General features: G+C 31.0%; 6 protein-coding genes across 25 annotated transcripts in view; 3 read left to right on the top strand and 3 right to left on the bottom strand.

Annotated features, from left to right (window-relative positions):
• Nucleotides 1-6,786, bottom strand: part of LOC124424397 (cuticlin-4) — a 46,537-nt gene extending 39,751 nt beyond the window's left edge. For 3 of the 15 annotated variants that reach the window (XR_006942299.1, XR_006942304.1, XR_006942305.1), the window contains exon 1: nt 3,538-3,666. The gene's annotated coding sequence lies outside the window, so the exon portion shown is untranslated. Of the gene's footprint in view, nt 654-1,509; nt 1,834-3,537; nt 3,722-3,958; nt 4,098-6,206 lie in introns of those variants that run through there. The other 12 variants (XR_006942306.1, XR_006942313.1, XR_006942310.1 and 9 more) reach the window with 10 other exon arrangements.
• Nucleotides 3,911-11,972, top strand: LOC124424399 (5'-nucleotidase domain-containing protein 3). 3 transcript variants are annotated; one of them, XM_046963393.1, is made up of 10 exons: nt 3,911-4,026; nt 5,741-6,231; nt 8,368-8,543; nt 8,657-8,884; nt 9,260-9,265; nt 9,343-9,483; nt 9,572-9,729; nt 9,851-10,037; nt 10,129-10,269; nt 10,486-11,972. In XM_046963393.1, exons 2-10 carry the CDS (start codon nt 6,018-6,020, stop codon nt 10,840-10,842), a joined length of 1,608 nt encoding a protein of 535 aa, XP_046819349.1. In that variant the 5' UTR covers nt 3,911-4,026; nt 5,741-6,017; the 3' UTR covers nt 10,843-11,972. The 3 variants fall into 3 exon arrangements, with proteins under 3 accessions (XP_046819349.1, XP_046819348.1, XP_046819350.1); XM_046963392.1 differs by lacking the exon at nt 3,911-4,026 and adding an exon at nt 4,609-4,745; XM_046963394.1 differs by lacking the exons at nt 3,911-4,026; nt 9,260-9,265 and adding an exon at nt 4,609-4,745.
• Nucleotides 11,973-12,262: 290 nt separating this feature from the next.
• On the top strand, nt 12,263-12,979 carry LOC124424404. Its single transcript, XM_046963399.1, has 2 exons — nt 12,263-12,490; nt 12,659-12,979. Exons 1-2 carry the CDS (start codon nt 12,263-12,265, stop codon nt 12,977-12,979), a joined length of 549 nt encoding a protein of 182 aa, XP_046819355.1.
• Nucleotides 12,980-13,105: 126 nt separating this feature from the next.
• LOC124424401 (dynein regulatory complex protein 9-like) lies at nt 13,106-15,255 on the top strand. The gene is made up of 4 exons (XM_046963396.1): nt 13,106-13,403; nt 13,774-14,057; nt 14,551-14,798; nt 14,870-15,255. The coding sequence occupies exons 1-4, from the start codon at nt 13,114-13,116 to the stop codon at nt 15,212-15,214; spliced, it is 1,167 nt and encodes a 388-aa protein (XP_046819352.1). The 5' UTR covers nt 13,106-13,113; the 3' UTR covers nt 15,215-15,255.
• A 65-nt stretch (nt 15,256-15,320) lies between these two features.
• Nucleotides 15,321-18,672, bottom strand: LOC124424400 (dnaJ homolog subfamily C member 3). Its single transcript, XM_046963395.1, has 7 exons — nt 18,535-18,672; nt 17,918-18,197; nt 17,732-17,842; nt 17,455-17,654; nt 17,042-17,367; nt 16,622-16,965; nt 15,321-16,539 (listed from the first exon to the last, which is right to left on the bottom strand). Exons 2-7 carry the CDS (start codon nt 17,964-17,966, stop codon nt 16,121-16,123), a joined length of 1,449 nt encoding a protein of 482 aa, XP_046819351.1. The 5' UTR covers nt 17,967-18,197; nt 18,535-18,672; the 3' UTR covers nt 15,321-16,120.
• Nucleotides 18,523-22,500, bottom strand: part of LOC124424395 (ATP-dependent RNA helicase bel) — a 12,073-nt gene continuing 8,095 nt past the window's right edge. For 3 of the 4 annotated variants that reach the window (XR_006942297.1, XR_006942298.1, XM_046963387.1), the window contains one exon: nt 18,523-19,905. Coding sequence is in view for 1 of the 4 variants with exons in the window: in XM_046963387.1 (XP_046819343.1) it covers nt 19,889-19,905 (17 nt within the window). In the remaining 3 variants the exon portion in view is untranslated. The other variant, XM_046963386.1, reaches the window with a different exon arrangement.

The raw sequence follows: 22,500 nt of genomic DNA, 5'->3' as shown, positions 1-22,500 counted from the left end.
GTGTATACGTAATTAAAAATTTATCTTATATCGCATAATAATATAATTAAAATATTTTTATCAAGTTCTAAATATATCGATTACATTTGGAAACTTTCAACTATAGTTGAATAATCCAGAGAAATTTTTTTCGATCGACTAAAAATCAAAAGAAAAAGTGTGATTATTACATGACGATATTTATTGAATTTTATCATGTTAATCGCGCTAAAGTAAATACTTGTTATTACGTACGAGATATACGTATTCCTGAATCACGTCGAGATATGAGAATGAAGAAGGAGAATGAGAAAGGAGAGAATTCAACAACTATGGTTGAATAAAATGGCTCCGTTTATTTGATTACGTCCCCGCGGAGCGCGTCCTCCTTTTCTCTGAGCATGGTAACATATACATACATATATACGTGTGTACATACATAAATATATTCACGTATAGTTGGCACAAGGCTAGTTAACGCACACGCACCTGCTGTACGACGCTGTACAACGATGCGATCGACTGTAGTGAGTGATAATCGTGGAGTAGGTCAGCGGAACAGTGCCTCTAGCAATCTGCGTTCTTCTGTCTCCCTGACATTCACGAGCCTTACAATCGACGATGTCGACATGTGCTCGTCGTAAAATCACACTCCTTCCAAATTTTCACATTCTCTTTATAATACATCAGAAATATTAATAAACAAGAATATATATATATATATATATATATATATATATATATATATGTATGTCGATCTATGAATAAATCCAAATTTAATCTGTCTCATATATCAGCTATATCAGTATACGTTAAGATTGAATTAATGCATTTCACTTAAATCTTCCGTCTCCGTAATTTACGATATTAAAAGATTTGTGCGTATGACGGATCGATGAATCGAACTAAGATCGAAACAGAAATTTATCTATGCATATATATATATATATATATATATATATACATGCGATATTAAATTTATATTATAATACCTCAGTACACCAATCGTTACGGAGAACCAAACTGAAATATGTGAATCGATCTTTATATACTTTGACAACAATGATATTAATATTAGATATTATCAGAGTATATAACAAAAAATAATGAATATTTAACATTAACAATTCACTATCCGCATTTGATGGACTCGTTGTGTCGTATGATCATTTTAAACTCTATCCACTCAAGTTATATACAAATTTAATATCAATAATGGTAATAAATAAATCCATCGAACGTGACGTCAAACAGGTAGACGAGAGTTTCGATAGTATTTTGAATCATAAAAAAAGCGATAAAAATTCTCGTATACCGTTAGAGTTGCTTTATCGAGCATCATGAAATCAACGTGTCTATATATGTATATATATATATATATATATATATATATATATATATTCGTATATATATACATTCATATATGTATACATACATTCGTGTATGTATACATACATTAGTTATGTATGAGTTTCAAAGAGAAAGAGAGAGGTGTGAGATAAACGTTAATTAGCAATTCTCCATAGTTACCGCATCCATCTGTCCGTACCATTTTAAGATTCTTATTTTGAAGTGGCACACAAGATTCTTCCATGTTGGTTTCTATTATCATACAAGATGATAACGCGATATCATTATATGAAATATTGTATATGTAGCAGACATAGATGGAATACAATGTGCGAGTTTCGTTCACGATTAAGAAGATTTAATCGTACGTGCGCACTGCTTTTGACGTCGAAGAAACCGGTCAGGATCGGTGGCGAAACATCTAGGTCCATTTTTCTTACGATCATTGCGTTCTAGATCCGTGAGTGACGGCTTCTCTTAATATAGAAGAGGAACGGATCGCACCTGCACACTCAAGACAATTAATTGCTCGTCCAATAGAAAACAAAACGAAGAATATCTTATTGGATTGTCGAAGTAAAAGCGAGCGATTAATTATCGAAATCACCGGAAGGATGAGGGATCTTTGCTTTCTACAAGATTTGTACTTTTTTTGTTATTTCTTTTATTTTTCTTTTTCTTTTCTTTTCTTTTCTTTTCTTTTTTTTTTGTTATTTCTTTTTCTTTTCTTGCTCAATACGAAAACAACGTATTTTACATTATACTGATTGATTCTTCGAACGATATATCAATTTATATGAATTGTAAAAATAATTTTAATTAGTAATATTATTTAGTAAGATCCATAAGAAATTCGATCTTGATCTTGATTCTTTATATTATAGTTTAATTATATGATATTTTTATTCTCTTTAAAATTTACTTTTTGCCTGAAACTTTTTATACTCATTAAATATTAATCCAATTGATAATTAAATTAATGCCCATTATCAATTACAATTAATAATCATAAATTTCAATGTTCTCGTTCAATTAGATTTGATACGACGTATAAGAATTTTATATTACTCGAGAAAAGAAAAATAATAAAAACGAAAAGTTTGAGATACGACAAGAGAGATATACAATCAGACGACAGTGAAAATCGTATAATCGACTCGGTCGTAGATATGCTCCAATCAAAAACAAATTCACGCGAAGTACGACGACCGACAACCGGTAAAAGATTAAGGTAATGGGGTCGCGTTCCACTGGTAGCAACGGAATGACTACATATGGTAAAGTACGGTCGCGTTCTGAACCAGAGAATCGATCGATCGAACGATGACGAGGATCATTCCTCATTTCCATTCTTCTTCTTTTTCAATTTCCTCAATTTTTTCTTATTATACTTCCTCCTTTTTGTTATTCAAATAGAAAAAAAAAGCTAGAAAATCATTGGCATAGAAAACTTGGCTTCGAAACTTTTTTCGACTTTTTTCGATAATTATTTCGATGAGCTAAATGTTACGATCTAATATCGAAGAAAAAAAAAACAAAAAGAAAACAAAAGAAAAAAGGGGGAGAGAAGAAAAGAAAAACGCATTCACGCAAATAATTCGACTGATGCGTCAGATCATAAATCATTCCTTTCGAGTATCATGCTCCTGACAAATGATTCTACGTATTAATGAGCAATTAGATGCTTTAAGATTAATGCTACCATGTTGTCATTGTCATAAACTTTGATGCGAACGAAAAATTAATATGATACACGTATGGTACATGTATACATAGAACTTGGCTTCCTAATGATCATCCAGGTAACATTTACCGAAAGTTGAAAGGAATGACCGAGATTGTTGGTAACAGGTAGTACACACTACTTATTGAACATGATCGGTGTGAAAATAACGATCACTAGTTTGCCATGGAATCGAATGTAGAGAGTCGCAACAAAATATATCCATCGTAAATATATTTCAAACGACGCACTTCTTTTCTCTCGTGCGTACGTGATCAAAATAACATTGGTAATGTATTTGTTTGACCCTAAAACGCGTTACTATCTTTAAAATTTCATGAACCTCGATGACAACCTCGTATCCGGTTAATATTACATTGAAATATATCAACTAGTTTTCGTTACTACGTATGGAAAAAAAAAACGATTAAACAATAAACAATTATATATAATAATGTCATTTGTACAAATCGAAAAATTCGTACCAATATTATTCTTCCTTCTGATTATCGCCAAGGAGGACACATTGTCTAATATCTTTTGAAAATTTTGCGCGATATTTGAAATTATCTTTTCGATCCTCGTACGAGACTGTATGCAAAGAAAAGGTGTCGAAGAAATCATAGTAATAAAGTCAAAGAAGACGATCGATTTTTACGATACTCTTGGCGAGCATTTATCGCGCTTCAAAGTCAGGGCCAGGTATCTCGGAATTTGAGAGATATAAATAACCTGTGTCTCTTTCGAGGGAACAAGTTAAGAGAGATAAAGAGAAAGAGAGAAAGAGAAAGAGAGAGAAAAAGAGAAGCGATTGTAACCCATCGAGAGAGAAAGGTCGTACGTTAGAGTATGGGAGGGAGAGAGAAAGAGAGGGATGTTCGGAAGGAGGCAGAGCCAGAAACGAACTCTTCAACGGCAGTTGGTGAATCGACGAGCGCAGGAGGGCTCTCAACTGGCGTTTGTTCAACGATTACGTGAGTCCCGCGTTTATAAACGGAGCCGCGCGTCTCGTGTCCGCGAGAGAAGAAGAAAACAAGAAAAAGAAAAAATAGAACAAGAAAAAAAAAGAGAGAGAGAAAAAAATAAGAAAAAAGAAATAAAAGAAATAAAGAAGGAACCGAAAAGTAAAGATTTCAATTCACGACATCTCTTCCGTGAGATATCAATGTGCAGGGAGTTCGATAGTCGCGCGAACGAAAGTGAACGTGCATGCGACTTCCTTACTCTCTTTACGATTCTTTCTTTCGTACAAGAAAAAAAAAAAAAGAAAAAAAGTAAAAAAAGAAGGAAAAAAAAGTAAAGAGAAAAAGGAACCGATAAAAATAGATATTCAATGCCAAAAACATAAAGATAGCGTTCATCGGAAATAAATCTCTAGATAAAGTATATTACGCACGTGGGAGTTAGGGAAAAAAACAAGAAAGAAAAAAAAAGGAAAAACGAAGAGAGAGAGAGAGAGAGAGAGAGAGAAAGAGAGGAAAGAAAAGGAGAGAAAAAAAAAACATTTTGGTCAAATCAAAACTGTATTGGAAACTTCGCGTGCACACGTGATCGCAACCGAGACGCATGCGATACTGCGGTTACCAACACGATGTCTACGTATTATAACATGATCTATGACGCCCAGACAATTGCGTAACACGCGTATAGCATAATGAGCCTAGACGAATTAGATCAAGTATATCACAACAAGGTCACGTAACGCGCTTTTACTTCAACACCTTCTCCCTCCTATCATCCCTCCTCTACATATGTACATCCTGTATAAACATCCTTCTTCCTATAAACAACTCATTGACCTTCTTCTATCATCGCATTCACCTTCGAATTCAAATATATATACATATATATATATATATATATATATATATATATATTTTAATCTAGTGATCAATCAACAAAATTTTAACTCGTAACGTACGTGAAGATTTATATGCTATTAAATAAATTGCTACTTGTAGAACTCGATTGTTTGAGTTAGTCAACCTTACGAAGTAATGTTGATTAATTAAATAAAGTTGATTGTTAATCTATTGAAAAAAAAAAAAAAAAACCTAATCGATTCATTTCAAACATATTAATAAACGCATGCGAATTTTCCACGTAACTCGAGATGGTCAAATAAAAACTGTTTTATTAGCTAATACGTTTTAGTAATTAATCGTTTGATTTTCGTTCGATCTTTTAATTTTTATTTATTATCTAACGATGATAGAGCGATAGAAAGAGAGAAAGAGAAAAAGAGAGAGAGAGAGAGAGAGACAATTAAGATCCTCTTAAAAAAAAATTACGATCGTATCACGGATTCATTTAAATATTTATCAACGTTCTTAATCGAAATTAAATACATCTGTTTAAAGTCTATTACGATATATCGTTATCTACAATCTTCCTCTCTCACTCTTACTCTTACTCTCACTCTCTCTCTCTCTCTCTCTCTCTCACTCTCTCTATGTGTGTGTGTGTGTGTGTATGTGTGTGTGTACACAATATTTACAATTATATAAACTTATATAAAAGTGAAAAATAGAATAGAAAAGAATTCTTTTATTTCTTAGATCTACTATGTTAAGTATAACGATATATAATTAGATAATTGATTTAGAATGATATATATTGAATCGATTTTAATTGGTAATTATATATTTAATTCCTGTATAGAGATTATAAATGGAAATGTTTTTTCAGGTTTCGAGATTTCTGACAACGAAGACGAAGAGATAGAGGAAGTAGATATTAGAAGCAGAAGCAGAAGTAGGAGTAGAAGCAGAAGTAGGAGTAGGAGTAGAAGTAGAAGTAGAAGTAGAAGTAGAAGAAGAAGAAGAAGAGAAAGAGAAAGAATAAAAAGAGAAGGAAAAAGATTAAGAAGAAAAAGAAATTCGAAGCTAGCGCGGCGCTAGGCGCCAATAGACTTGCGACGTCGCGTTCGAGTTCGCGACTCATCCGCCAATAGTAGTTATCCGTGATGCTGCACGCGAGGATCGTTGTTGGCGGTGTCGCGACGTCGTCCCGTTTTATGTGTTCTACCACGTCGAATAATTTGTCACGTATTCTTTTACGTTGTCGCACAAATGTCGAAAAGAAAATTCGATCGATCGGTGACCGTGCGGTCAATCGTGGCCAAATTACTCGACATGACATGCACAGTAATTACCTGAAAGTGTTGGAGAAATGCAAATGTAAGTACATCGTCGTATAACCATTTCGCCCGCCATCTTGCTTAACCTAACCTCCCCCTTGCTTAGTTGCCACGCGACTATGGCGCCAATCGCGCGCTCACTAAGGCGCCACTTTTCCTTTTCGTACGTATGGTCTATTGCGCATGCGCGGATGATCTCTTAACTTCATTAACGTAGCCAATTAGATTGTATTAAACTTTACGCGGCGAACTTGAAAGATATCTTTTTTTTCTTTGTTGTTGTTTTTAATCTCTTCGTTTCGTTTCTTAAATTTTACAAAATCCTACATTGAATATTTGTATTATTCCAATAAACAGTTATTTAAAGATACATTTTAACCCTTCGAAATAGATTTTTTTTTCTTTCAACATCACGTCTGGATTTATTTTATAAAAGAGAAAAGAAAAGATAATTATTATATATTGTCTGTTTCGATGTAACGATGCTAAATTGATAAATAAAAATAATCGACTAAAAAATATGCCACAACAATTAATAATTAGTATTCTTAATTCAGGGAGGTAATATATCAATTTTATAACAAATTTGTATTGTCATCCTCAGGTTGACATACGAGTTAAAAGGGTTAAATGGAACAGAGAAAATTACGATATCAAGCGTATTTGAAGGAAAGCTTTAAGATCTTATTTCGAAATGAAAATTATAATATATAACTGGTTATTAATCTAGCAGAAAGAAACAATTGTTGGTGATTCTCATAAATTATATTCTCGTTTGCAAAGGGATTGTATATACTCGTTAGTGGTATATAATACTACACCATCGAAGCAGCAGACCCCTCGTAATTTAACGGATATGCCGGGGATATGTATTATACGTATATATACGTATACGAATTACACGTTGGGGTATATTGTTGACAAGATTCGTTCAGGTGCAATTACTTAATTAAAAAGACTTACATTAATATTATCTGGGTCTCAGAGTTTCATCTAAAGTAACTTTATATTCATATCAGATTCGTAAAATTTCACTAACCAATTAAGTCTACTTTTTAATATAATAAGAAAATTAATCTCGTTATATTTCTCGTCGATCATCATGAAAACGTATCATAATAGGATTTAGAAATGCATAGAAGAAAGATGATTAAATTTTTTACATCAACATCCGTATGGCCTTCATCGCAGAATTGTATGGTTTATGTTACGAGATAAACACCTTGATGATCCGGCTCGATATCGAGCAACGTTTCTTTTTTTTTTCCTTTTCTTTTCTTTTCATCTCTTTTACTTTTTCTTTTCTTTTTGTTTTTATTTTTTTTTCTTTCTTTCTCTTCTTTTTCTTCTTCTTCTTCTTCTTCTTCTTCTTCTTCTTCTTCTTCTTCTTTTACACTTGAGCCATGAGTGAACGTAAAGAAGAAAAAAATGAAATAACAGGTAAAGGAGAAATACGAAGGCGAGATGGACGCGCTTTCTTTATTTAGTCAGTGCGCGTTCCGTAATAATGTCAAATTACATTATGGACCCGGTGGCCTGGATCGTGATTCTGGCCCACCGTAAGCAACGTGCCACGTCGAGCAAAGAGAATTATTTTCAAGTTTTCCTGTACACAATATTATTCCTACGACAGATATAATATGCAAGTTTTATGCGTAGATATGTAAATAATATTAAACAAACGAGCCTATGTATGTGTATATATATATATATATATATATAAACATACACACACATACATACATATACGTATATATAATTTAGATATTATATTTATAAATTATATTATTATTCTCTAGAGACATGAATAATGACCTGAATATAATATTATTCTTACGATAGAGATATATTATGCATATATAATATTTCATATATATATAATGACATATATGATATTAAACAAACGAGATTTTTGTTTGCTATGATATACCTTGCATATTATGTCTGTAAATTGTAAACGCGCATATAAATTTAATAGAGTGAAAATTTTTTAAAACGAGATATTTTCGATACATCCCTTGCTTCTTGCTTGCATGAGAATTCTGAATCTCTATAAAATATGAAACGGTAGAATGTTTCAAATTTTGATGTACGTCTTTAAAAAAAAAAAAAAAAAAAAAAAAAAAGAAAAGAAAAAATTATTATTTATTATCTAGACATAACTTTAATTACACAGCAAAGAAACTCCCACCAGATGTCAATCATAAAGGTGTTTTCGCTTGCAACGAGCTCGACCTAGAGGAAGTTCAAGTTTATGGATTCGATTATGACTACACTCTTGCTTGTTACAAACCCTCTATGGATTACCTTCTTTATAACTTAGGACGAGACATGTTAATACAAAAATACAAGGTATATTTATATTAAAAAAAAAAAAAAAAAAAAAAAAAAAGAAAAAAGAAAAAAAATATAATTAAATTACAAGTTAATACAGTGAGTTAACAAAAATGTTATAATTTGTCAAGTATCCAGAAGGTATCAGTGAACTCGAATACAAAGAGGATTTTGCTGTTCGTGGACTTCATTATGATATCGAAAAGGGTCTATTGTTAAAACTCGACAGTTTCTTACAAATTCAATTTGGTACTGTTTATCGAGGTTTACATCCGCTGCCAAACGAAGATGTTCTCAGGATCTACAAAAACAGGATTATTCCAATAGCTTATGTAGAAGCACCAAACAAACACTCACAGGTTATTTATTAAAAGCTCATTAAAATTTATTGCTTCTTATATGTATATACACATATATATATATATATATATATATATATATATATATATATATATATCTATTTTTTTTTTCTATAAAATCATTCTACCTCACATTTTCTCGTAACTTTCATTCCACTGGTATATAAGTATCTCTCTCCCTCTCTCGCTCTCTTCCCCTCTCCCTCTCTGTATACTTTCAAATCTCATCGATCATATTAACTATCATTTATTAACCATTGCTTTTACAAGAACCATTTTAATGAAATTAATTTCATTGGTGGTATAATGGTATAATTAAAGGCAAATTTTATATTTGTATGCTTTTTCGATGGTTCCTTATGGGATTGGGGATAGCATAAGGTAAATAAATTTGTAATCGAATATTAACTGAAATTTATTCGTTTAAGTAAAAAAGAAAATTTCTTTTTAATCCAAAGGATGGTTTGCATCGAACAAAAATGGTCCAACTGGCAGATCTATTTTCTGTACCGGAAATGAGTCTATTATGCAACGTCACGGAATACTTTTTAAGGAATCATATCGATTATCATCCGGAAATACTTTTCCGAGATGTCAAGGTAAAGTAAACTCGTAAAACGAGGGAATGAAATTATTTCGAACGTAATGGTGCCTTGTGAAACTAAAGGATCATTATCCTACATACAGAATTCCGTGAAAAATTGTCATCCCATAATGCACGGTATGGTAACGGAAAATGTAGCCGAATATCTAGAACAGAACAAAGATTTGAGGAGGTTCTTTGAGAGACTCAAAAGTGCTAAGAAAAATATGTTCCTGGTGACGAACAGTCCATTTCATTTCGTGTAAATGACTATTATATTCTTTAATAAATATTAATTATAAAATTAAATATTTTATTTCGTTATGGTTCTCGTCGTAAAAAATTAAATCATACTTCTTTGATTTTTTTTTTTTTTTCTTCAGAGACATAGGTATGAAATTTTTGGTCGGCGATAATTGGAAGGATTATTTCGAGGTGGTGATCGTTCAAGCGAGAAAGCCAAGATTCTTCACGGAGGAATCACGGCCATTACGAATTTACGATGAGGTGAATAAGACTCAACTCTGGGATCGTGTAACCAAATTACAAAAAGGTGTCATATACTTAGAAGTATGTAATTTCATATATTGTGTAATACATTGAAATAGAATTTTATTTCGTACGAGAATATAATGATTGATAAAATTTTTCAATATAATAGGGTACGGTTAAACAGCTGCAAGATATGACAGGATGGCGAGGACATCAAGTGTTGTATTTTGGTGATCACCCGTATAGCGACCTGGCGGACGTAACTCTGGAACATGGTTGGAGAACCGGTGCAATAATTAAGGAATTAACTGTAAATATGATATATACTTTATAACGAAGAAATGAACGTTTAGTATGCGTTTCTGAATTTTATATCTTTATGCGATGGATATATATTTTTATTACCTTTATTTTTTCTTCGAAATTATATATAAGACACATAACGATTTTCAGAAAAGAAATATATATATATATATATATATATATATATATATATATATATTCATTAATTTGTTTTAATTTACAGCATGAAATTGAAACACTAAATCATCCAAAATTCAAAGAGAACGCAAACTGGCTTCAAATGTTGACCGGTTTGATAGAAGAACATCAAGATTACGAAGGTTCAGAAGTTCAGGACGAACTTAACGAATGGATAGAGGAACGCGATCGACTGAGAAATGAAATAAAGTGTGTATTCAATAAACAGTTCGGCTCGGTCTTCAGAACGTATCACAATCCGACCTACTTCTCAAGAAGACTTTTTAGGTTCGCGGATGTTTACATGAGTTCGATTACGAATCTTTTAGAATACTCGACCAGTCACACGTTTTATCCAAGGAGAGGTGTCATGCCTCACGAATACACGAGTTACTTCGTGTAAATAGCTCGAATTTCTAAATGTCCCGTTTCTCTCTCTCTCTCTCTCTCTCTCTCTCTCTCTCTCTCTCTCTCTCTCTCTTTCTTTCTCTTTCTTTTTCTCTTTACACATATATATATAAAGAGAGAGAGAGAGAGAGATAAATAGGGAAATATATATACACATATATTTTTTTATTCTTTTCTTTTTCCATGGGAATGGTTTCTACTTCATGTAAATTCTTCCTCCTATAAGTCACAGTTAAACAATCAAAAGAAAAGAAATATTCTCGAGTTTAACTCGATACATTTAAATAAGTATCTAATTAATCTAGTTAAAGTTTATCTAGTTAAAGTTTGATTCGAGGGAAAGATCGATAGATGGTTTTTTAATTAAATCACTTGTCGATCGAGCCGAGGGATAACATTAATTGAATTCTCTTGATTAAAAGATCATCTACATCAAAATTTATATATAATATTATATATATAAGTGTAGGTATAGATGAGCCTGTGACATATGTCAATGTATGTAATAGTATTAAAAAGATATTATCTATATTACCATTATGTTTATATATATATATATATATATATATATATATATATATATATATAAACTTAATAGGATTTTAGCAAACTGTTATATGCACTTGAATAATCTTCATTCGTAACGCTATAATTAATGAAACGAAATATATATAAATGTGTGCATTTATCTACCAATGCCAAAATGTCTTCTTGCAACTAAGGTTGTTCAGATTTTTGAGAGAAGTCAGAAAAAAAATAGTAGAATTTGTTCAAGTACAAATATATCGTAGTTAAAGATAAAATTTTAATTGATGCTAATTGTTGAAGAAAAAAGAGATATAGTATGTATATACATTCATATATATATATATATATTTAAATTATCGTTATATCATACAAAAAAATGTATAATAATTTTACAAATTTACGACGATAATTTAAATTAGATTTATTGTTCATTTTATCTAAGGATCAAATCAGAGAAAAAAACCGTTCGAAAACATATCTAAAAGTTAATTAGAAGATTTTATAAATAATATAGTATTCTTTTTAAATTTTTGGAAATTTATTTTTGGAAATGTATTTTCCTTCGTAACGATTGATCTTGTGTAAAAATCAAAGAAAGAAAAAAAAAAGAATAAGAAACGAAAGGATAAAAAAATCAAAATGTTCCTTGAACATTATTTAATAGATGAACGAAAACGAATGATAATAAAATCAAAATAAAGTGCATCTTTCAAACGAATCTATGTGTAAATCTTTCAATTTCCACTCATTTTCAATTTTCATCATTGCAAAGCAAAAACAGTAGAGGATCGATATTTTTTATAGCATTAAATAACCTCCTTTAATTTCTAAATATTGTGTACCATTAAAATTAGTATTCCAAAAGAAAATATATATATATAAGAAACATGGCAAATGAATTAACAACAAGCAGGAAAAAAAACATAGAAAAATTCGAACAAGAGAATACACTTGCTACGATCTCATCGATTGTGTTAGATCAAAGCCGAAGACATGTAATCGACGTTCATACGAGATCTACGGAGGAAACTGCTATGGATATTGAAATGAAAAAAAGCGCCCTATCTTTGGCTACGAATTTAAAAAAAATTTCAAAATTCGATAAGGAAATGATGGTAAGAACAACATAAAAAATGTTAACTCTTAGACCAATGCTAAACGAGTATATCTTATATACATACATACATATATATGTAAATATATTATAATATGTTGTATATATAAAAAATTAGAAAAATGTAAAAAGAATTCTTATAAGAATCCAATAAGATATCAATGTTTAGGTGCAAAAAGGTATAGAGGAGGAGAAGATAAAAGCAGAAGAAGAAAAAGAAGAAGAAAAAGTAGAAGAAATGGCTACCATTTTGGATATGAAATCTAAAAAGTTCTTACAAGGAGAAGAATTAATAATATACAAAAAGCGTGGTAGCTTTTTCAATCCTAGGCCTAGTATATTCCCATCGCCGGTATCCATAATGGAAACGAAAACGATCGATACCAGTGATAAGGTATTCATTCACATAAGTATATCTGTATACAAAGTATGCAGATCATCTTTCAAAATGATGATACGTAATATGCCGTACATTTATTTATATGGGTAAGATAGAAAAAAAAATAAATCTATAAAAAAATCAAGAAAATTATAAGAAATCTGTCAAAATTAAAGCGATTGAAAGCTATTGAAGTTGATCGACGAAAGACATATTTATAAATATAGGTCATCGATGATAAAAAAATGTTGATCTCGGAAGGATCAATGATAGAAGGGAGTGTAGACGAATATCCTTTAACAATCCTAACACAGTACGAAGCAACAATGATAGCCTCTGTCCTTGAGGAATGCGTAGATCAACTGGCTGTCTTACGGCATGCCATACCAGCAGAGATCGATGATCGTTGGGACGATATCGTGAAACCTATTAAGGAGAAATATGGTGCCTTGGAAGAACCCCATATAATAATCAGAGAGGAAACTAATTTGCCACCATTGATATTGTCGAAGGCAGCAAAACTTCAGAGAGACAGGTACGTGTCCGAATTGTTTCTCTTCTTATTATTAACTTTTAAAAAAGGAACGTACTTTTATTCAATATCCAATATCCAAAAAATTACTCAAAAAATTGTATCACATCTATTACATGTGCAACATTGAAATTTTTTAATTATTTCATTCTGATTATTAATCATCGATATTTATTTTATATATAATTTAGATTTTAAATTATTATTTTAATTATCTCTCACATTGATATTTATTTTAATTGAAATTTTATGTTATCATTTTAATAGTTTTCCATAAATTATATCAATAATATTCGAGATTAAAACTTTTTCAAAATAATGCTTTTAAATTCACTTTTTTAAATATATTATCTCGTTAGTTGTAACATTTCAGAACTTATATGTACAAGATTCTAAAGATGACTCTCGATGAGATCAAACGTTACCAAAAATTCGACATCCTCAAAGAAGAGGTAAATGATATTAAGAAGATGTTGGAGGACGAGTACAATCTCAAAGAAACTTGTACGTTCTGGGAGAATCAAGTTAATCAATTACGCCAATTGATCAAAGACGAAACGAACCAACAGGAACGTGAGAAAAGGCAATTGCTGAAATTGGCTCAAATGACAAAAGCTAAAGTCGATGATATTGTATACGAGATGGCATTGAAAATGGGTATGTGACATTTTTTCCACGCGCGCACGCGCCGCTCTCGCCTTCATTTTATTTTAAATACAGTATATATTGATTGAAGAATATTGGCATAATTCGACTTTTTATCATAAATAATAAGAAGAAAATAATATATTTGTTAACACGCTTTTTAATTTATATATACATACATATATATATATATATATATATATATATATATATATATATATACTATTTGTTATTTTATTAAGACAATGTTATTTTATTTTATTAAAAAAATATTTTTAAAAAGTATCTTTTTCCAGCTACAGAGATTCTTTATTTATAAAATATAATTTCATGATATAATCACATGACACAAATATATTATTATAAAACAAATCATTCGTTTTTTTTTTTTTTTTAATCAAAGAATAACAAATTTTGATATAAAATAATATAGGAGGTTATTATAAAAGATCGAATTGTACCAAAAAATATTGTAATATTTAAAACAAATTATTCATGGTCTTAGGTTACGTAGACAAGTGGGAAAATGCAAGATTTACTCAGCATTTGTTTAAACTGACAACGGAAGAGCAAAATCTTTTGAATGAAATTGACGAATATCGAAAAAAGCAAATCTTAGAGAAAATTGTTACCGAAAAAATATGTGCTTATCAACAAGAAAATATCAAAGATATGGAGAATAAGATGTTGGCATGGTCCAATCGATATGACGACGAAATCGAACAAAGACAACGAGATATAAACGATTTGAAGGTATTTTTTTGTCTTTTATTCAATAAAAAATTTTTTTCCTTTCTAATCGTTTATTTTCGTTCGTCGTAAAGACAAAAGTTGAAGAACAGAAACTTGAAATTCAAGATTTACGTGTTATGAAAGACGAGAGACAGGCATTTATAGACGAGAATCTAGCTGAGATAAGGAGATTGGAAGAAGAAGTTAAATATCAAGCGATTCTCCATCGTGCCGCTACAATAATTCAAGCAGCAATAAGGGGATATTTTGTGAGACACGAATTGGGCGAGTATAAAAATCTTCGAGCACAATTACGTAAGAGAAAAAAATTGGCTGCCGCGAAAAGGAGGAAATTGGAAGCACAACGAAAGAAATTAGAAGAGGAAGAAATGAAGAAATTGAAAGATACTAGATTAAAAACAGGCAAGATTAAGTGAGAATAGAAAAAGAAGAAGAAGAAGAAGAAGAAGAAGAAGAACCGAAGGTTCAACGTTGGCGCTTCGAAGGATTACAAAAAAGAAATATATATATACCAGTAGGTAATTCGATGTTTGTCCGTATTTATCTGTATAAATTATTCAAATATACTTTTAAACAATGATTAGAGATACAATATTTACATAATATTCTGACTCACACTCATGCGAACACACACGCGCACAGTATTGTTGCCGCCCTAAGTATCGGCGATAATCAATGGCATCGAATAGAAATATCCATTGAAAAAAAAAAAAAAAGAACCATAGATTATCCGATAAAAAGTATCTACAATCGACAATAGAGGATCATCGAAAAATGACACTCGGATATATATCATGGACTTATATCGTGAAATACCGACGGTTGTTTTTTCTATGAATGTCAAAAGTGATCTTAATTCAATCGAAATACAATCACAGACTTCGTTGGTTATATCGACACATAACTCAAGAGAATGAACATATCTATAACACACGTTTACAATCGTGATGTACAATCGATAATATTCATTACTTCAGTCTGCATATAGAAAATACATTAATGTTTAATCAATATACATTGGCTTTCAATTAGCCAATCATTAATTATGTTAAATTGTTCACGCACTTTCATTATTCAATATTTTCAAAATTGATTACGTCTTCTAAATAGCTCATATACGATTAATCAAATCATCGTATTTTTCAAATATGGTCCTTCGATCTCAAAAATATTTAAGATACGAAACTACCAACAAGGTAGATTTAGCAAAATCATATTTAGTAATAAAATAGCTAAATTCGATATTGTGAGCCATAAATGACGCAGAATCAACGAATTGGCTATTTCAATTGCGCTAGGACGATTAAGATCGAAATATGTAATTAATTGAAATGGAATTTAAATTGGAAAGGTGAACCATGAAAGTGATGAAATTCTTGGAAGGGATTGAAGCCTTGCTGATGTTTTCCAGATTCAGGATCCAATGGATCCTCGCCTTGATCGAATTTTGCTCTCTTTTCGTCATCAGTTAGTACTTCTTTGGCAGCAGCGATATCTATGAATTTCTTTTCCGCTCGTTTCTTCTCTTCGCCTTCTTGGAAGTTATCGGGATGCCATTTTTGTGCCGCTTTTCTGTACGCTTTAATAATTTCACGTTTCGAAGCTGTCCTAGATACGCCTAAAATTTTGTAATAATCCCGCGACTCTGAAAGTTTCTGTCGTTGTTGAGCTTTCTGTAATCCCTGCTTTGCTCTTTGCAATTCAGGATCCATTTCCAAAGCTTTTTTATAATCTTTTATCGCTGTACCCCAGAAAAAAAAAAACAAACAAATTATTAAATTGCGAAAATTATTAAATTATAATTATATGAAAATGATCGTTACCATCATCATATAATTCATTGGCCAGATATGCCTCCGCACTGTCACACAAAATAGCTGGCTCTCGTCGTATTTTTAATGCTTCTTGACAATTATTAATTGCCTGACTTGGTTCTGAGTTAGCTGTGTAACATTTGCAAAGTAACTGCAAGGCAGTAAATCTAACATGTTTTACATTTGCCTCTAAACGGAGTACACGTTCTGCAGAATCTATACAACCTTGAGGATTATTGGCATCCTCAGAAGATTCTGCTTTTCCCAGAAATTTAGATACTTCTTTAATCTTTTTATAAAATGGGAAACACTTTTTATGTTCTGGATCTAATTTTAAACACTCTCGAATTTCCCTAAACATTTATATTACATTAAAATCAAAAATTATAAAATTAAAAACAATAAATTTCCCTGAAACAGATATCTCACCTCAATGATTCTTCTACTTGTCCAATACGATAGTGCATACTGGATAGTTTAAAATAACCTTCTGTATTGTCAGATAGTAATTTAGTCGTGGAACGTATATCAGTAATAGCACTCATATAATCTCCTAAAGCATCATGACATTCCGCTCTTAGCTCTCTAAGTTCAAGCGACCATGGACAAGTTTCTATAAGTCGTGTTATATGTCGAATCGCCGTCCTGCAATCCCGATTTTTAACCATATCTTCTGCATATTGCATATCCATTTCAAGATTTGGTATCGTATATGACATAGATACAGCTTCCTCATTCTGTGGTTCCACTGCAAGCTACAAAGACAGGATATTCTAATTCATTCTAATCTATCTAAATCAATAACAGATATATACAACAGATATATACAAACAGATACATACAACTTCTTTATAATTTTGTTCGGCTAAATCAAACTTTGCTTGCTTGAATAAAACATTTCCACGTTGCAGCCTAGCTGCTGTAAAATCAGGTTTCAATTCCAAAACTTTGTCAAGATCATGAATCGCGAACTTAGCTTTACCTAGTGCCAAATATACCATACCCCTATTGTAATACGCTAAATAATTGTTAGGATCTCCCTCTAAAATAAATAATATGATTTAATATGAAATTGTTAAAAAATAAAGCATACACACATATACATATAACCAAACTTACCAATTGCTGCATGATAATGTGACAATGCATCTTGCAATTGTCCATGTACAAGAAATTCTCTACCTAATTCTAAATGTTTATTAATTTCTAATTGTGAAACGCTGCCGATCACTAAAATACAAATCCAAAGCTATTATGTTATGCATTTAGATTACTTTTTAACGTATATAGGTTAGGATTACTTACAATCAAAAGACAAATCCAAAAAAAACAATAACAAGCTGTAATGGTACATGACTGGATATAAAATTGATTCACGGTCTTCAATGTAATTTCATAAATAAGTAAAGAAACAGTCTGCCTTCAAAAAGATATACTTATCCAGCCGATAACATAAAACTGTCCAACCACACCGCCATTGCGATCGTGGTCTTAGATGATTGGTCCAGCTCACACGATTCATTCCCACCAATGAGCGTTTGTCGCGCTTTGATAGACGGTACGGGCTTTATTTGAAATTTTTAAACTACGAAAATCAATACTTCAATAAATACTCTTAACATATCGATTAATATAAAAATCATCTAGGGCTCTTCGATATTGCAAATATTATGTGCATGAATTGAATATCATTACAAGTATTTAATACGAATTTAATATGAATTTTAATAAATCTTCTTTCTTTTTCTTTTCTCTTTTTTAAATATAAAAAAGTTCAAATATAAAAAAAAAAAACAAAATATAGTTCGTATATAATACGATGATGTAATATAACGAAAAAAATAAACAATAAAAATAATAATAACGAGGGATGAATTAATCAGAATATAAAATAGTTCACGAAACGCCAATCCTTTTCGCACCTTTATTATTATATCGATTCATTTCGTAGAAGTCTCCTGTCACTTCGTATAATACTATAAATAAACGAAAGAATCACCGAACGGACAAACAATTACTGAACATGCGCGATACATCGACCCGTATGAAGTAGTATATTTTGTAACAATATTGACACTTTAAAATCATTCTTCACGCGAGTAGTCTCCTCCAATGAGGGAGGAGGGGGGGCAGGCGGGTGGGCGGGGGTGGGTGGATGCGAGCACGCGTTTATTTCGGTGGACCGTGTCGCGAACTTATCGCTAATGAACGAGATGTGTATACATTTCATATAGCTATATACACACTTGTGTTATTTTAAGGCTGGTTTATCTTTTTTTTCTTTTTTTTTTTTTTTTTCTTTCTTTTTCTTTACTTGAGACACTTTCTTTTATTTATTATTTCTGTCGATAGCCGTACGACGTACAGTTGATTTTTATTATTATTATTATTGTTGTTGTTGTTGTTGTTGTTGTTGTTGTTGTTATTCTTGTTGCAATTTTTTCCTCTTACGCTGTTTTTTCATTTTTTCTTGCATTCTTTCTCTCTCTCTTTCTCTTCCTCTCTCTCTCACTCTCTCTCTCTCTCTCTCTCTCTCTCTCTCTCTCTCTCTCTCTCTCTCTTTCTTTCCTTATCTAGGCATAAACGTGCGTATATGTGCAATATTATTAATAAGAGACCAAACGACAGAATAGTACGTTCTACGAATTTCATCGTTACCATCAATTTCTTACAATTTGCCAGTTATTCGCCGTCAGTGAAGTTAGATCTATAGAAGTATCATTACAGTTACAAAAGGAAAATGTAACGAGCGCCGTTCATCCCGGTACCAACGCAAGATGCGGTAATAGATTTTCTTTTCCATGTTATTAAACGACTACCTATCACTCTCACTCTCTCTCTCTCTCACTCTCTCTCTCTATCTCTCATCTTTCATTCACTTGTTCACTCTCACTCTCATTCTCACTCTCTCTCTCTTTTTTTTTCTCTAACATACTCACATTTTTCGCATTACTTTCTTTCCATTTTTTTATTTTACACGACGACGAACGACGCTTTCCAAGTGAAACATTCTTTAAAGTTAAACAGACATTTTCTTTTGCCATCCCGCTTAGTTTTATGTCCACGTATCGTCATCATCATCATCATCATCATCATCATCATCATCATCATCATCATCATCATCATCGTTATCATCATTATCATTATACCATCATAATCATAATCATATTTCACCTACGTACATGTATAACTCTCAAATGGCAGGCTTAAATTATGATGGATCGTTTACTTTTCATTATTATTGTTCGCGTGTACTCACCCGCTCGCGTAGCAATATTAATTTATATTTTGTTCTAAAAAAGAAAAAGAAAAAGAAAATATTAACAAAAAAAAAAAAGAAGAAAAAAAATAACTCGTATAATCAAAGATCAGATACGTACTATAATAGAAGAAAAAAAAAAAAAAAAAGAAAAAGAAAAAAAAATAATAAAAAAAGAAAAAAAGAAAGAACATTTATCTACAAACAAAAATGTTCGCTCTTAAAGCGCAACTCGAAAATTGTTAAAAATCGATATGACGCAAAATATTAATCTTCGACATATACGAAAGGATATGGCGCGTGCAAAAAGAGAAAGAAAATGGAAAGAAAAAGAAATAAAAACAAAAAAAATGTATATATACATATATACATATATATATATATATATATATATATATATATATATATATATATATATATTGTATATAGAACTAAAAATTAAGATTAGAAAAAAATGAAACATTCGCACGTGAAGAAATTTTCTAGTTAACGATATACACCGTCGCACTGTCGATAATCTCATTGATACTGCTTGCACTCGTTTATTAACTGTATGGCTATGCGTAGGTGTGTAAACTTGTGTATGTGTATGTGTATGTGTGTGTTTGTATATAATGTATCTTACAATCGTATCTTTCTATTCTGTACATATGTGTGTAAGTGTGAATGTAACGTGTCTCTTTGTTTATGTGCTTTAATAAAACGCGCTATTTTCCCTCAGCAATGATTGCAGTCACAGTTTTAACATCATTTCTTTGAAACACATGTAATATACGATCATTATTAATTTGTAGCCCCTTCTTCTCCTTTTATTTTCGCACTTATTCCGCAGTAGAACATGAATGCGCTGGTCGCGCGACCCTTTTTTTTTCGTTCCACTCATCATCATCATTATCATCATCATCATCATCATCATCATCATCATCATCTATATTATATAGTTCCTTTCAGCACAGAAATCCATGAAATATTTCCGAAGGCTGCTCGTCCGATATACTTTAGAGGACCAAACATGACAAAAGGTACTCGTTTTAAAGAATACGAAATTAACAGGAGAAAAGAAAAAAATAAAAAAAAAAATAAAAATAAAAAAAAAAAAAGAGAAAAAAAATAAATTAGAGAGAAAAAAGAAAAGACAGAACAAGACAACTGTCCCCTTTCGAGTTAACACGTTATAACTCGTTTAAATAAATACTAATCGTAAGTAGATTAATAAATAGTATCATTTAATTATACTTCATCGCTCACCTATTTTCTTTCTAAATACGCTAATAAGTTTCTAAACCATAATATCGTACGTTTTCGATTCTTTGTTTGTTTGTTTGTTTGTTGTTGGTGCTTCTTTTTTTCATGTTTTCTTTTTTTTTCTTTTTTTTTTTCTTCCTCTTCTTTTCTTTCAAATGTATACATTGTATGTATGTTACGAAACGATGGATATATCTGACCATTCCATAAAAAGTTTATCGCTTCTCCTGCGTAAAGGATGTAGCAACTACGTCTTCATCGTCTCTCTCTCTCTCTCTCTCTCTCTCTCTCTCTCTCTCTCTCTCTCTCTTTCAATCTTTCTCTCAATTTCTCTCTCTCTCTCTCTTTCTCTCTCTCTCTCTCTCTCTCTCTCTCTCTCTCTCTCTCTCTCTCTCTCTCTCTCTCTCTCTCTCTCCCAATCCCTCCCTTTTTCTATCTATGGGTAACGAGTTACAAAGAGTTGTATTCGCGATTGTACAAATAAAATATAACAATACAATATCTAGATAAAGTTATTACATAAAGGCGAATACGAAACGATGATATTTATAATATGGAAAAAATACAAAAAGATTATCCCGCGAGGTCAAATTAAAAATTATTAAAATTAATGTATATATATATATATATATATATATATATATATATATATATATATATATATATATATATATATATATATAATATGTAAGCACGAGATAATGGTGAAATTTTTGTTCTGTGTTAAGATCCGCCTAGGAGCTAATTACAATATACAATAAATAATACAAATTACGCGTTATAGTGTATTTAAGGAATGGAATTGGACTTTATGATCCTGAATTTGTTATTTGATAGAGATAACGAGTATAGAGCGCATGGTAATCACATGATAATCACATGAATATATTGTACAATAAGTATATTTAGAAGATTAGAGCGTTTTCTTTGATCTTTTTCTTTTTTGTCTTGGGTTTCTTCTTTTTTCCTTTTTTTTTTTCTTTTTTTTCTTTTTTTTTTTTTTTTATTTATATATATATATATATATATGGCAGTCAAAAAGTTTAGCCGCAACTTTTTTTCTTTCTTTCTATCTCTCTCTCTTTATCTTCGATATTACTGATTAATCATATAAATATGTAAACATAAATTTAATACGAATCATTTATATTTCTAATGTTTCCAACATAAATACACGTAGTTTATATACGTTAAATATATTCAGGATAATAAATTCCAATGGGATTCTTTCCCTCGCCAAGTAAAACAACGTACTGTTATATTTTTCTTTAAAAATTTGGAATTTATCAGGCGTAATAAAGGCCTTGCGTGATAACGTCTGAAAAAGCGATAAAATGAAATAATTGATAGGCTTAACGATTGAGTTAATTACGACGGTGGTAGC

This window comes from Vespa crabro, chromosome 5, assembly GCF_910589235.1.
Source record: "Vespa crabro chromosome 5, iyVesCrab1.2, whole genome shotgun sequence".
In the NCBI taxonomy this organism is placed as follows: Eukaryota; Metazoa; Arthropoda; class Insecta; order Hymenoptera; family Vespidae; genus Vespa; species Vespa crabro.
The sequence above is the reverse complement of the archived record's forward strand: the minus strand, read 5'-3'. Positions and strand labels throughout refer to the sequence as shown.